This window comes from Phaethon lepturus, unplaced genomic scaffold, assembly GCF_000687285.1.
Source record: "Phaethon lepturus isolate BGI_N335 unplaced genomic scaffold, ASM68728v1 scaffold15477, whole genome shotgun sequence".
Classification (NCBI taxonomy): domain Eukaryota; kingdom Metazoa; phylum Chordata; class Aves; order Phaethontiformes; family Phaethontidae; genus Phaethon; species Phaethon lepturus.
The window spans coordinates 60,145-75,727 of NW_010552683.1; the positions used below are offsets into that span (position 1 = coordinate 60,145).

At 39.7% G+C, this 15,583-nt stretch overlaps 1 protein-coding gene across 1 annotated transcript; it reads right to left on the reverse strand.

Moving 5' to 3' along the window:
• Nucleotides 1-905: 905 nt before the first annotated feature.
• On the reverse strand, nt 906-14,908 carry NUF2 (NUF2, NDC80 kinetochore complex component). The gene is made up of 12 exons (XM_010291294.1): nt 14,838-14,908; nt 13,278-13,354; nt 12,523-12,584; nt 11,534-11,631; nt 10,858-10,931; nt 8,907-9,003; nt 7,864-7,926; nt 6,953-7,090; nt 5,815-5,955; nt 4,833-5,008; nt 2,849-2,984; nt 906-1,319 (listed from the first exon to the last, which is right to left on the reverse strand). The coding sequence occupies exons 1-12, from the start codon at nt 14,895-14,897 to the stop codon at nt 1,170-1,172; spliced, it is 1,272 nt and encodes a 423-aa protein (XP_010289596.1). The 5' UTR covers nt 14,898-14,908; the 3' UTR covers nt 906-1,169.
• Between the last annotated feature and the right edge of the window lie 675 nt (nt 14,909-15,583).

Genomic DNA, 15,583 nt, shown 5'->3' on the forward strand with positions numbered 1-15,583 from the left:
ATCACACAGACTATGTTTGGTGGAAATGTGAAAACTGTATGAGAAGTTTTGTACTGGGTTAAGAATTGCAGATTAACATGACTTGCACTGAAGTGTCTCACATGCTACAATATATGAAAAAAAAAATCAAAGCAAAACATTAGAAGGGTCTGATGCTTCAGTAAGAGCTTTAGAAGCAATGAGCACCTGCTGTTCCTAACTGACTTGCTAGCACCTCTAGCTAATAAGAGAAGTTGAAGAATTAAACAAAGCCAGAAAGATATTACCTATACAGGTGTCAATCCCCCTCCCTTCATTATATTAAAAACCAAACAACTTGCAGTAGTATGCATACCTACAAATGTACAAACCAAAGCTTTTAAATTGGAATGTTATGCCAGGTCAGCTGGGACAGTGGGGACAGAAAAGACATAGGATAAATAGGGTAAAATATCCTTATATCAGCTATTTTAAAAATTAACATTTTATTTCTTGAAATAATTAAAAACACTATGGCAAACTGAGTGCCATCACAAGTTAAGGTACAAAAGTAATCCATGTAATTTTTTTATAGGAGTAAGCACCCAAAACCAGATTTTCTAAACACAAATGAAGGTTTAATACCCCACAGAGTAGAAACAATGAGTTCAAGCATCTAGAGGTACTGTGTTGTTAACAAAAATGATACTCTTGCGTGTTTACGGTCACCAATATTTGTGATGAGAGTAAGCTGGCATTTACATGGATGCTACTGCTCCATCAGGATTTAATCTTAATTGAATAATGGTAGTGGAAAATCACCTATTACTGACTTATCTTGAACAGTGTGTCCATTCAGGCCAGACCAAAGCACCAGGTCATCCCAGATCAAAGTTCACAGAACAGTTTCTACAAAAAGCAGGATTCTGTCTAAATGTCGAGTAATTTGGTGTTAGCAAGACTTGCATTATTACCACTAAAATCAGATGTTGACTGAAACAATACAGACAGGCTAAACCAAATGTTTTCTTATCCACATAAGTGAGCTCATGACATCAGAATCCATCCAGAAAGCTAAATGTGTTCTGACATGGTTTTTTGAGAAAGCTGGCCTTTGCCTGGAATAATTATCCATCCCATACAAAGCACAAGCTCTTGAGTTCAGATATGAAAATAAACATAATGAAAGTGGAATTGAAGTGAAGACAGGTCTAAGAACTACTTCCAGGAGTCTGAACTCTAAGCAGCCCATTCTTCAGTTCAGCAATTTTATCTTCTCTTGAGGCTGCATAACTCTTTGCTGTGTTAATGAGAGAGTCATGATGCTTCTCCAACCCAGCCTTCAGATTTAGGTATATTTCCTAGAGAGAGGAGATAAGGGAGGGGTGGGGGGAGAAACATCAGCAAAGTTAAATCCTGAGGAAGCATAAACATTAAGTGACAGTGGTCTGGTGGTCTCAAGTGATTTCAAATGTACCTCACCCCAGGCTTAAGCAGCAGCATTCACAGAACACAGGAAAGTTACAAAACCTAGTAAGAGCAGCCACAAGCAAAATCTCAATATTATGATTCTGTTGTAAATCTAGTGATCACAATGTTGTCCCAAATATGGGTTCTTCCACCCGGTGTGCAGAGAGCCGAAAAACACACAGAGCCGAGATATTTGCTTTTATTCCAAATCTGCACAGAGTTGGGTGCTAAGTGGTAGGCCCACAAAGCTAGCATGCCTCAGTTAACACACAAAAAATATTTATACACTTCAAGCAACACTTATCAGTATTTTTTACAAGTTGGCTCCGTTGTAACGACCCTTGTTCCCCTTGGTTTGCACCAGCTTAAAGTCTCTCCACTTAAAGTCACAGCATCCTCCTTTTTTTCTAGGCATGCTCAGTGAGGAAGGGGCTTTTGTGAGGAGGGGGCTTTTCCCACACAGGAACAGGTTTCTATTATGCATATTATATGTTAATTAGGATAGTTCACTGAAGGTTGAGTAGTTGTGTTTTGTGATTATCTTGTTCCTTCCCTCAAGGTTGCACCTTGTTAACTGCTCACAGAGACTAAACAATACCCCCAGCTTAATTCCTCGCATGCCTTCAACAATAATACTAAGATGGTCAAAAAAAACCCTCAGCACTAGCCCAGTATTCACACTACCACTGCCCCATTCTGTGTTAACCTGCCTCACCAAGGTCTCTGCCACTGTGACTGCTACCATTGTCCTCCCAGCATGGACAGTACTTCAGTAACAAACAGATAGGACGAGACCCCACGGGCAGACTCCAGTCCCCTACTCCCAACCCATCAGGGTTTCAGCCTCTTTCCAAAGATGAGCTAGACAGTCATCTTTCCAAAACCTAGGAAGAAAGGGTTTGTGACATGGCCCGTGGTCCTGTATTTGAGGGAGGCTGTTGAGAGGATTCCAGTAGTGCCCATCACTATGATATGATGTAAAGCTTTGCAGGTCATGTCCCAGGGTCCAAACAAAAAGAAAAGAAGAATCCAACTGCTTAGAGCTGCAAGTACCGTCATAAAAAAATGGACGTCATGGAACTAACATAGTACCTGCTACAGGAACAGGTGGGAATACAAGTTTAATTTCACTTCCCAAAATACTGGGCAATCAACAGCATTCCAGAGTCTTTCCCCTCAGGTCTGCAAAGCCCAGTTCTCATGTGGGCCATATAGAGGCTGCAGAGATGAGCACAAGCCCTAGCACAAACCCAGTGGTACCACATGCAGGAAGTGCTCTCCCTCCCACTATCCACCCAAACCACCACCTTCACAGCCTACTCATTTTTAGGGCCAGTAAGTGTTCCTTTATCTACACAGCCCAAGTTAAAAATCAGGTTTGATAATAACAAACAGGATTCCTTTAGGAAAAACAACTCACCTTTGCTTTCATTTCTTCTTTTTCAGCATTCTCATTCAGCTGCTGAATTTTGAACCTTGTCTGTTGGATTTCCTTGTGAATGGCTGTCACTTTATCATATACAGCACCCCTCTTCTCCTGAACTCTGTTACAATATCTAAAGGTAGGGAAAAAAAGTTAATACTGAGTTATTTGACTAATTCTAGATTAAACTTAGCCCCACCACAAGCAAAGCTTGCAGTTTACGAGCATGAAACTAGCTGCTTCTAGAAGCAATACTGTATAGTATTTACTTGGTTGGAAATTTGTCCAGTTCTTAAACTAGAACAACTTAGATACAAGAAGTGAAATTCAAAGTGGAGTTAGAAGATTATGTTGAAGATACTCAGTTGCTGTCAGTCAAGGCAACTCAAAAGACTCCAGTGGAGCCAACCCAACAGACAGCTGGACACTGCATCTTCCTGCCTTTGAGTAACACAGTAGAGATGTCAGTGGAGAGCCCTGCCTAGAGGCCAGCCACTGGATCAGGTTAAAAGCAATATAGCTGCACTTGATGTTTCAGCTTAATTGAAAGTCACATATTTTCCTTAGCCCCAGATCCCCTCCCACTAAGTCAGAGCTCTAATCCCATACATCTCCGTATGTTATCTATAACTTCCAGTCCATCATTTCTCTGCATCCCAAATAAAGACCAAATAATATTTCCCCAGCTTCAGATAGCTCCAGCTGTGAGCCGCCATGTAATCAGCAAAAGGTTAGTGTGGGAACAGGAGATCCACTCTGAGTTCAAGTGCAAAAAACACCTAGCAGTTTATTCTAAGCATTTGTATAATAATTACAGTTGGAACTGTAGCAGCTACTTTCTCTGAAGAATGCCTGAAATCGCTCATATTTAGCAAGAGCCTACTTACATCTTCCTACCTCAAAGGAACACTCAGGACACATCCTCTTATTCACCAGCAAAAATTCTTGTTTTCAAACCAAGGTTATCTCCCTTGCCCTCTTGCTTATCAAAGCATCTGATTTTATCACTCAAGGGAATTCAACACAAAAAAAATAAATTTGCAGCAATTTTTAACATAAAGGAGCATTAGATGATATTATTTTCATTCTTCATTTGGAAAGAAAAAGTAGCTTTTAATTAAGCTTTTAATTTAATTGTCCTTTAGCTGGTACAATACACTAAATAAGGAGCAAAGGAAGCCTGGGATCTTGCTGCCATTCTACACACCACACAAACCTTATCAGCATGACTAAATCTTAGTTGACTGTCTCAGCTATGAGGAAAAAAGTTCTTTTCCATCACAGTTAATTTACCCAGTCAATAATCTTCCATATTCCCTTTCCTATCCATGTACCAAAAAAATGTTATATAATAAGCTTTCTCTATAGCAGTTCAGCACTTCAAATCTCACAGTGAAGCCACGACCTCACAACACTGCAGTTTGTTGCTGCAGAAGTGACTGCTGTGCTGTAAACACTGCCTTGCAACTTGCCTTTAGCATATGGTAGGATGGAAGATGGGCTAAGAAGCTTTGATCAAATGACACTTTTCCTTTTGTTTTAGAAGCATCATGTCAGGATAATAGTCCTCTGAGATATGAGCCCCATTTCCCCATGGGTCTTGAACATCTTTGATAATGAGCAAAAGTGGCAAGGGAAATTATGAAAAATTCATGAAAGGCAAATGGGGCTTTGTGGAAGTCTGATAAGTTGGAAAATTATCCCAATGTGACATTCTCTTTAAGAAGATAAAAGAATCAAGAATAAGCATTATAAATTAAATTAGTGCTCCAATAAAAGAATTGCTGTCAAGTCACATTGCAATTATTGATTTGAGACCCCAAGTCCCTGCCTGCAGCATTACTGGTCTTCATACAAAGCTATCCCACATCGCTCATTTTCTTCTTACTGCTAAGTTACATGTTTGTACAAGATGCAAACTTTGGTAGCACATAACGAAGACATAAAGTAGCATCAGGCAGAAATGTCAACTCATCCATACTCAAATACAGTGTGCTTATATTGCTCAACATCTTCACGCTTCTTTTTTATCCTTATTTCAGCTGTAGACAGCTTCTCATGTTTTGCAGTGACCAGTCTCTTTAAGGACATTTCATCTGTCTTCCCTTTTTTCAGCTCTATCTGAGCACTCTCAAGCTGGTCCTCCAGATTTCTGACCTAGAGTACATCAGAAATATTGAAATAAATTAACTGGGGGAAAAATAATCAAAACAGCATACCTAGTTAGTTTACTAAGATCAGAACTAGCTTCTTGCTTTTTTGAAGATCTGATTGCTAACTAATTCTCCCAGTGAAATCCCAGTCCCTTAGTCTTTATCCGATTTTAAATACACCCAAATGGACAAGACCTCATCACTTAGAATGATTTTTCAGAAGTTAATACGAGTTCTGCTATAGCTGTTAGCCAAGAGTAATTTGAACACATGCTATCCAAATACCCCAAAAAGACTGCATACCATTTTTCAAATGCTCCTAACAATTGCATTCTCCCAAAAGTGAGTATCAAATAGCAAGGTATTGTAACAAACATTTTGTCAAGGAAAGGCTGGCTTAGTAATATTAATAAAGTTAAAGGCACTTAAGACATGACGCTTCTTGAAGTAGTAATTTTGTTTGCTCTTAGTTTCTGCTCTCTAGGCAGAAGAAACTGGATCTCACTTTTCTTCTTCCATCAGTTCCTACCAACATCCCCAAGACAGTTCAAACTATTTTAGGTCAGGTTTCTATGGCAACAAAGGCTTTGACTGTTAAAAGTGGTCAACAGTACATTAGCTAGTGGCATGCAGCAAAGCAGCAGCTACGTTTTACTGATGTGTTTAAGAATGAGATTTTGAAGGTATCAAAATTATCTCTTTTTGGGGAAGAGGAGAGATGGGAACTTTCAAAATACATTTACTGATGATCACCTATCTTGCTTAGGCATTAAGTTCTTCCTAACCAGATCTAATCTGGATAATACAAACCTCTGATAATACATTGGCCAGTCTCTCCACATTTGCTCCCTGTCTTTCCATCTTCTTTTGGTATAACTGCACCTCCAGTTGGCATGACGGCAGAACCTCAACTAGGTCTCTATAACCTTCGTATTTCTCAATAACTTCTTGCTTTAAAGAAAAAAGACTATTAATAAACAGCTTTGGAGTTCAGCAGTTATTTTGTATAGTATTAATGCATATTGACTTCTGTACTCATTCTCTCGTTGTTTGATATACAGTGAAATTAATATTTAGTAGCTACTGAAATGAGGTCTTCAGGTTGTAAAAAAGCATTTATTTAGAAAGCACAGGAAAAGTGACATGCAAGTGCTTTACACTGAACTAACTGGCTTGTTACAAGAGTTTTCAGGACAGAAAAAAGCTATACAGTGAATAAATTCTGTACTGGTGGAACAGAAGTTATGTAAAGCATCACAAAAACAAATGCCTGGTGTTACAGTAATAAAGTTTACACCTTTGGAACAAAAATACCTAGGGAGACAAAGTTATGCAAGCTTCACTGATGTATGAGTAATCATGAACTACAGACATTTAAAAAACTGGACATTACTATTTAAAAAAAAGTAAACAAAAAGCTATGGACAGACCTCACTTTTCAGCATGCTGACACAGACATCAATTCCAGAAACAATGAATGATAGCAGAGACATTACAAAACGTGTTCTAAATTCAAGTACATTTATAAGTGGCCAAAATATTGTTCTCTCTTGAGATCACACAGCCAGACAGGTACAGTATAGATTCAAGAGTTCCACACCTAGTTTCACAAATAAAGAGTTACTCATCGAGGACAAAGCAGCAGTGACTGTAATCCTCCTTTTGGGAAAAAAAGAAAAAAAAAAAAAAGAAAAAAAAAAAAACACACATGCAACCACTATCCCCAAAAACCACCAACACAAAAAGCCACCCCACAACCAACCTTCAGTTTTCTCTAAAGTTGTGATTTCATTTCAGACTAACCACTGTTCTGTTGATTTTTGACTAGAAAGTGTTAAGTCATTCAAGAAGCAGTTGTAGATCACAGTTCATTAAAACAGTACAAAAAAAAGCCAATGCGCTTTTTTCTAATAGAATACCTCCTTGTGTGGATAGAGGAAAACCTCACCTTAGATTTCTTGAGTTTCTTAACAGTCTCTTTCATCAGTTCTTTGTAATTTTTCAGTTCCTCTGGACTCTCCACAATTTTTGATTTCAGCTGCTCTTGTTCTTCTTTCAAAGTAGCCATTGTTACTTTAAGCTCATTCTAGTTAACAAGACAAACACACTTTCAATATTAGTAATTAAGTGAACAAAGAGGAATCGTGAGGCATGATTTGCCAGGATCTTATGACTAGACAGGTTCTTTTCTCTATTGTAAGTCATTCCTCATTAAGAAGTTTGCTTTAAAAATAAATTCCTCTAAACAGTATTAACATTCCCAATCAAAGCAGGTAACAGTCCATTTTGCTCCCCCAACATGCTTGCAGGGGTGCAATACTAAGTCACAAGAACAGCATTTAACTAGTACTCCACAAAAAGCCTGCCAGCTAATGTATATTACTAGCAGCTCTCTCCTTCAGAACCCCTCACCTAGGGCAACCCAGGCAGTCACTGCAGGGTTTCAGAGCCAGCTGTATCAACCTGGTAGGAGAGCAACCAGCTTCCTGTACAACCTCTCAAAAACCTCCTGTTTTGTCCCCACCAGGTCAGTGGCTGCCTCATTAGCCATTCTATGCACCTAAGGTAAGCCCATAGCTTTTCAGAAGTCCAGATGTCTTGCCCTTTAACAGATCAGCCTCCTGAACATGGACAGACCTTTACATTACAGAAATGTATTTAAAGTTAACAACAAACAAGCTATTGTGGTAAAGCTTCCATAGGGAGAAAAAAAAAGCCAAATCAGTTTTTTAAAAAGCTAATAATCACCACCTGAGCGTTAAGTAGCTCCAAGAATAATTTGATTCTAGAAAGAGAGATGATCTGTTAGTTGATCTGAGATGCAAGCTACAGCCTACACTTACGCAGAGGGGTACTTACCAGTTTTCGGGTACTCTCTGCAATATCTGACTTCTTTTGTGAAATCACTTCTTGCAAAGCTGTCTAAAAAAAGCAACAAACTTTACATAAGCATCTCTGCAACTGCCACCTCCTTTACCCTTCTGTCATAGATCTGTCTACAAGAGAAACCCCATTTATGGTATCTTCAGAGTGCCATAGCTAGCAGACAAAATTGAAGTCTAAGATTTAAGACAAGGAAGGAGAACATTGTCACAAAAGCCACTAGGAGCACTAGGGATGCAGCCAGCAGTAGGTAACTAGGAACAGTGACAAGAGACAGACTAGCTCTATTCTTACTAACCCTGGCAGCGTTCTACACGCACGACCTTATTCCCCAGAGGCACTGTTCTTGGGAAAAAACTAAGTTAATACAAGGTCCCCAATAATATAGAAGTCAAGTACATCATTAATAATATTAATAGTAGAGACATGACTTAAAAAAAAAAAATCTGTGTGGGGGTTTTTTTAAGTTTTTTTTTCCGGAAACAGCTGAAAAGGTTACCTATGAGACCTGAAGGGCAAGTTGACATTGCTGGAAAATTACCCCTGCAATCAACCCTACCCTTTTTGCCAGGCATTCCCTTGGGTGACCTTTCTTAGGCCTCATTGCCTGCCATAGCTCACCTCCAATTTTTCAAATTCAGGTGGAAAACAAAGAAAAAATTCAATGGGGAAACATATACATCACACTTCCGAACAACAAACACAGGTACCTCCTAAGTCGTTGCAGTAATGCATTTCAAAAAGAGACAAACACACTTCTGTATTCCCCAAGACTGATTTCAAGTTTCCTTAGAGATTCCCTTCCTGATTTCAAATTTCACATTCCTTACAGTGAAATGAAGAGGTCGTGCTAGGGGCTAGACAAGATATTGTGTTGCAAAGACCTTTGTTTTAAGTCAGAAAAGTCCCCTTATTCTTTGCAGAAGTAGGGGGAAGGAAACAAAAATCAACAGGAATAAGGAATATCCATAATCAGAAGCCATAGCAGCATTTCAGAGAAATACATAACAAGATCATACTTGTTTCCGACGATAGTCTTGCCTTAGTAGTTGTTCCAGCTCTCGAATGTTATCTGTCAGTTGCTTGACCTCTGCTTGATGTTCAACTGGAACAGTACTAAGCAAAAAATAAAGATATTGGACAGTTTCAACATCGTCATAGTCAGGTCAGAGTACTGTAGATGTAACAATCATTCTCTCCAAAGACTTCACAACTTAGGAACTTTAATAAGCAGGGCAAGATAGTCTCAAATAAATACATTTTATTTTCCTTTGCTTGTAAGATTTTATAGTTGAAGAAGCATACTCTAAAGAGCTATTTTGGCAAGAAGTGGTACAAGCATAACAGAGGACTAAGTTTAAAGAGCACATTAAGGAAAGCACAAAAGAAAAACACTTCTATCAATTTTTGTGGTGATTTTCATTTATGAAATTTGTGTAATATTACCTGCCATAGAAACAGCTTGTATGAGGGTAGACCTATAGCTAGCTAGAGAACCTCCTTCTAGCACATACCAAGAGCACCTATCAGAGAAAAAACTCTTTGTTTTGAAAGCTATCTTGGAAACTAGCCATCTCTTCATCCCATTATCCACAAGCAAAAACAAAACTTAATGGTGCAAAGACACAGGCAGTAGGACTAAATGGCCTGAAACAGAGAATGGGGTAAACATGTCAAATAACTAAGGAAGACAACTTTACCCATCTATTAAGTTAAAGATGGGCTTCCTACAGCTATGCAAGGGAGAAAGACCTATCACTAAAAGTTAACTATAACAGCAAAAAGTTTCCCCATAGTTCCCAACATACAAAATACAGTATCATCTCGAAGAAACCATACACTCCCAAAGTCACATTTTTATTTTCTGCCAGCAACATTTCTAGCCTAATGCTAGTAGAGCTACTTCTGTAACTCTGAGTGCAACCCAACAGGAACATATCTGTATTTTTCAGCTTAGCCTCTCTGGGAAATAACCAGCAACAAAGTCAGATAAGGGCCAAAGGAGAAGTCAAATCTGCACAAATTAAAAGTTCTCACAGTAGTTATCAAACAATTCTATCAAATCACACAGATTGACTACTCAGTTCCTGTTCAGGCACCCCATATAGAATCATAGAATCATTTAGGTTGGAAAGACCTTCAAGATCATTGAGTCCAACCATTAATCTAGCACTGTTAAGTTCACCACTAAGCCATGTCCCTAAGTGCCATGTCTACATGTCTTTTACATACCTCCAGGGATGGTGACTCAACCACTTTCCCTGGGCAGCCTGTTCCAACGCCTGACAACCTTCTCGGTGATGAAATTTTTCCTAATATCCAATCTAAACCTCCCCAGCACAACTTGAGGCCATCTCCTCTTGTCCTATCACCTTTTACTTGAGAGAAGAAACGAATACCCACCTCACTAGAACAGCCCTTCAGGTAGCTGTAGGTCTCCCCTGTGCCTCCTTTTCTCCAGGCTAAGCCACCCCAGTTCCGTCAGCTGCTCCTCGTAAGACTGTTGCTCTAGACTCGTCACCAGCTTCGTTGCCCTTCTTTGGGCACACTCCAGCACCTCAACGTCCTTCTTGTAGTGAGGGGCCCAAAACTGAACACAGTATTCGAGGTACTGCCTTACCAGTGCCAAGTACAGGTGGACAATCACTCCCCTACTCCTGCTGGCCACACTAGTTCTGATACAAGCCAGGATGCTATTGACCTTCTTGGCCACCTGGGCACACTACCGGCTCATATTCAGCCAGCTGTCAACCAATATCCCCTGGTCCTATTCTGCTGGGCAGCTCTCCCAAGCCTGTAGCATTGCATGGAGTTGTTATGACCCAAGTGCAGGACCAAGCACTTAGCTTTGTTGAATCTCATACAATTGGCTTCAGCCTATTGATCCAGCCTGTCCAGATCGTGTACACTGAACAGGAAAGTCAGCCAAATCAAGCCGTGCATCTAACAGTGCTTACTCCTCATACTCACTTCAGTTTCTCCAGCTTCATTGCTGCCTCCCGATTTGCAGTCTCCAGTTGTTGGTGTTTCTCCATAGCCGATTTCTGCAAATTAAATATTCAGAGATATTTTTTATTTTAGAGGAATATAGTCTCTCCCAGTGCTTCTATTAGAGCCCTGCTCATCATTATTTCACATGAGATGTACCATGTCTGAACTACTGAGATATCCAGAAGAGAAGCCACCTGCAATTCCAGCTTCAGCCCACTGACTATTATATCCACATTTCCTCAAAACAATGTGAGGTATCAAACTTTCGCTAACCAGGCTAAACTATCAAATACCTTACTGGGAAAAAACTTCAGGTAATAGCCTAAGTAATAACTTGGTTACGGTCATACAGAAACCTTTACAATATTGACAAGCTCATCCACTCTTCTGAACTGACACGTTTCCTCAAGGGCTTTGCAAAGCTTTCTCTTAAACCATTCACAGGAGCTGTGTATGCTTATAACTTGTAATATAGTTGTGCAAGTTTTACATAATATTAAACTGGTACCTTCCTGTATTACTTGGCGACATGTAAGATTACAATGTGATGTTTAAAAATGCAGTTAAAAAAAACACAACCTTTATGCTCCCAGTTCTAGGTTACCTACTTAAGTATGATTAATGTTATCTGGAGTAACATGGCACCCAGTCTTACGTAGTTCAGTTGTAACTCCAAGTAGACTTCACGTCGGAATTCTCTGAAATTTACAAAGTTGAGAATGCCGCTCAAGAAGCGAGCTGTCCTCTTTGTTTCTGAAATAGGAATTGCAAGCCATCACTATTCTGGTTTTCACATGCATTGCAATTGCATAGAAAAAGTTGGGCAAAACATAATTCAGAGAAAACACAGAAATTACAAAACAACAGAATCCAAATTAGTTCTTCCCCTGCTCACCTTGCAAAGATTTCACAGACTACACAAAAACTAGCCCCAAGCTCTGAACTTACAATGTCTTAGCAATTCTATGCAATTTAAATAAATTAAAATGGCACCTGGGAGAATGACTTAACATACAGCCTCCCATTAAAACAGATGTCAGCGAGAAAGTGTGTCAGTCTTCAACTACACCTCTGAAGACAGAACCTCACTATAACTGTCAGGGTAACTAAAGATAGCAGTTTGAACTGCAGGGACTTTTTGGCTCTATTCCGAGCAAACTTTGTGAAAGATTGTTCCAAAGGCCTTGAATGTCTTAGACAAGATGGAGCAAGAAGTGAAAGAGTTCTTAAAAATTGCCTTTTCCAAGTTGACTGTGTTGTACCAGAATCACCACAGCTGGGTATTGAAAAGGGTGAAGCAAAAATTCAATCACTTCCTACATAGGCATCAGCATAAGAAATCCTATAGCATTCCAGAGTTGCCAGGATAATTTTCATGACCATCTATTCTTACACTATTTCCAGTATGTCACAGTCCACTCTCCAGACCAACAGTTCAACAGACTCATTCAAAACTCCCTTCAGTTATTTAACTGGATTAGCCTACATAAGGAGGAGAACTGCTCATTAGAACCAGCTTGTCTAAGGGCCAACAGTTCTCCATGCTAGATGCCCATCTGGCCATGCCAAATGAGAAAAAGCACCTAAATATCAAGTGGCACTCACCACCCCAGGAAACAAAAGGATTACAATGCACTTGCTTACTTGGGTTTAAAACATCAGCAATTTGAAAGTCATTAATCCGGCACACTGGAAGTAAGCGCTCCCTGCAAGGAAAACAAAATACAACCTTACCTGCAGTGACCATTACTCAGTTTTTGTGCTATATCCATTACACATCCATGAGAGGATCTTGTCCTCTCATCCCAGAGCATATGTAAGGCAAGCACATAACAACAGTAAGTCTCAGGAGAACAACACAGTAGGACTCCACACAGATCAGCATTAAAAATTTGTGAGATGCTGTAAGAATACAAAGATATCTATAGACAAAATACTTGTCTATAGGACAATTTTTCAGCTTAATTGGGGAACTCTTACACTTAACTGTTAGTCAGTTCTCCCCTTACAACTGAAATTAAGCTTAAAGTCTAACACTCACCTCATTCCAACAAAAATATCTACGTAGAATTCAGACAGAAAATTTACACAACAGGTACTTAAGATCCGTCTTCCAGGTGTAATGATGACCCTCTAGCCGTTCAAAGTATAGATCTGCGCTCCACCTTGGTGAGGCTGGATTATTTGGTTAAGACATTCATTTTGACAAGATAGCTGCCTGCTGAGAATTTTAGTCTATTAAACATTGCTGTCTCCTGTTCATCTGCAAATTTCACTTCGCTCAGAGCCAACAAGCAGTGAAACCACCATCAGCAAACAGGCATAAAGCCCCACTACTTGTAGTAAATTGGACCTTTACAAGGAATAGCAACTGAACAGATGCAGCATCTTCTACTTACATGTGAATATACAAATTACAAACAGGTAGAAAGCCTTCAAATATCTGTGGATACATTATGTCAACGTTGACTGGCATCTAAAGAGTAAAGAGAGTCAATATGTAAGTAGAGACTACTTAAAAATACACAGGTTTGTTTCCACAACAAAATAACACAAGTAGGCTAAACACACTGAGGATGGCCTCCCCATCCACAGGGAACCCATGTTAGAGGCTGAAGAATGCCCTCAAGTTACTCAGCAGACTATTTTAAGTGTCAATTTTGGCTGATCAAAGTATGAAAAGACAATAACAACTAAAGCAGCAACATTACAAACCCTGGAACTCAGCCTATACCCTCTGCTTTAATTTGTTCAAAAGTGGTGCAGAAGGACAGCCTCTGCATTACACACCTAATAACAAGAAGCTCTTTATTTAAACACCCTGAAATTCACACACTCAACTGTTTTATGAAGAAGTCAGAAGGAAAAGGTAGTGGTACACTGTCACCTTTCCTGATATTTTAAACCTCATAATACAGTAGTATCCCAGCTAATGTCATTGCCTGTGAAGAACTTGGTTATCTCGTGCACATATGATCTTCCCTTTCAGTTTATCCAAAAATGGCACAAGAAAGTACTATTTATTCTCACTTTCAGGAGTCAGTTCTTATCTAACAGAGAGAGAAGATAAATTTAGTGTTAATGAACAAGGTATCAGTTAACCTCCAGCTGCACTTCTCCTTACTTTCCTCTCGGTTAATGGAGAAGTGCAGATGATGAGACATTAAAAGCAACATTTACTTTCCTTCTAGACCAGTCTAACATCTAAGCAGAGACCCTTCTCCAGCCATGGCCAAAGGCAGATGCCCAAGAAGACAGTATGTATTTTCAAGGCCAGAGATTGTGTCCCTTCATAAGCCTGTCCTAGCCCTCCTGGACCTTACAGATATTTCTGGCACCAGCAGCATCTCAAAGAAAAGAATTCATAGCTTAAGCACAGTAGGAGAGGGCTCTCCACAGAGCCTTTTCTTACAGCCTACAACGGTAGGTGAACTCCTCTTCATGCCCACTAGTTTCTATAGTGGAGAAGGAAGTACCCTCTCCATGGAGGGAAAACAAAGGGAAAAAAAAAAAAGAAACCCAAAAGCAGTACACCCACAAAACCACTATTTCTACAAGTATCTTGAGCTGAAGCCAACTTCCAGACTAGAAGCAATGATCAAAGCAACTTCTCAGATATAATCAGCAAGGCCTCAGCAACAGCCCACGGATGATGCTCCCAGGTTCATTTACCTCTAGTAGATGACCCATGCTGATGGCTGCACTTAGGCAGGAATGAGAGTGCAGTACTAAGTGAACAGACTATGTGCCTCCCTGAACACAAACGCAAATGCCCATGGTATACAGCATCTCACACACAAGTTTTCTGCAAAGGCAGAATTTCTAAGCTCCCATTCATGCAATTACAACATACAAAACTAAGCTACTTGTCATTTACTAGCAAGGAGATGAGGGAGATACTTCAACATTTAATGTTAAGTGACTTTTTTTTTTTCTTTCATCTGCCACTACAGACATACCATGTAGAAATGTTCCAGGCGGATTCCATATACCTTCTGCAGAATTCTCATGTAAATCATGTGTAAAACTTCAGGCTGCAAGAAGAAAGGACAGGAATCAGTATTCTACACAATTGGTTATTCACAGCTCCCAGAATAGGTCATAAAAGGAGTTCTGCCCTTAACACATGAAGACCAATCTCACTGAGCCATGAAGACTAACAAGTTTTACTTTCCAATAGTTTGCAGTTCAAGCATTACAAGCTCATAACACAATTATAAGAGACAGCAATCAGCTCAGATAATTACAGCCCCAACTGCCATAGCTATGCATTGTTTTTCATTACAGTGCTGCTCTCTGAGAAGTTTTCAAACCAAGTGACACAAAAAAAGAAAATCTAAAAAAGGTCACAGGAACTACAATCCCATAGCAAAGAGTGCCCTTCATCATGTTATTAAGAGAGGGGAAAAAGACACCTAGAAGCCAATTCACTTAGAACACTAATCCACGATCACTTCAAACCAATTCTTCTTAAAAACAACCATCCCATCGCTCCCTAAACAAGCAGGGCCAGCCTCCTCCTTCAGCAGGCACAAGCACTTACATAGCAGGACAAGGAATCGCACTGACACATCAGTTCAATTTTAAAGTCACTTTTCTTTTGTTGAGGTCACTGCAAGCCTGCACTAACATTAACGGTCAGACCGACACAAGAAAAAAAGGGGGTCAAAGAGGGAGGGGTTGTTGCTTTTTACAGGATCGGTTT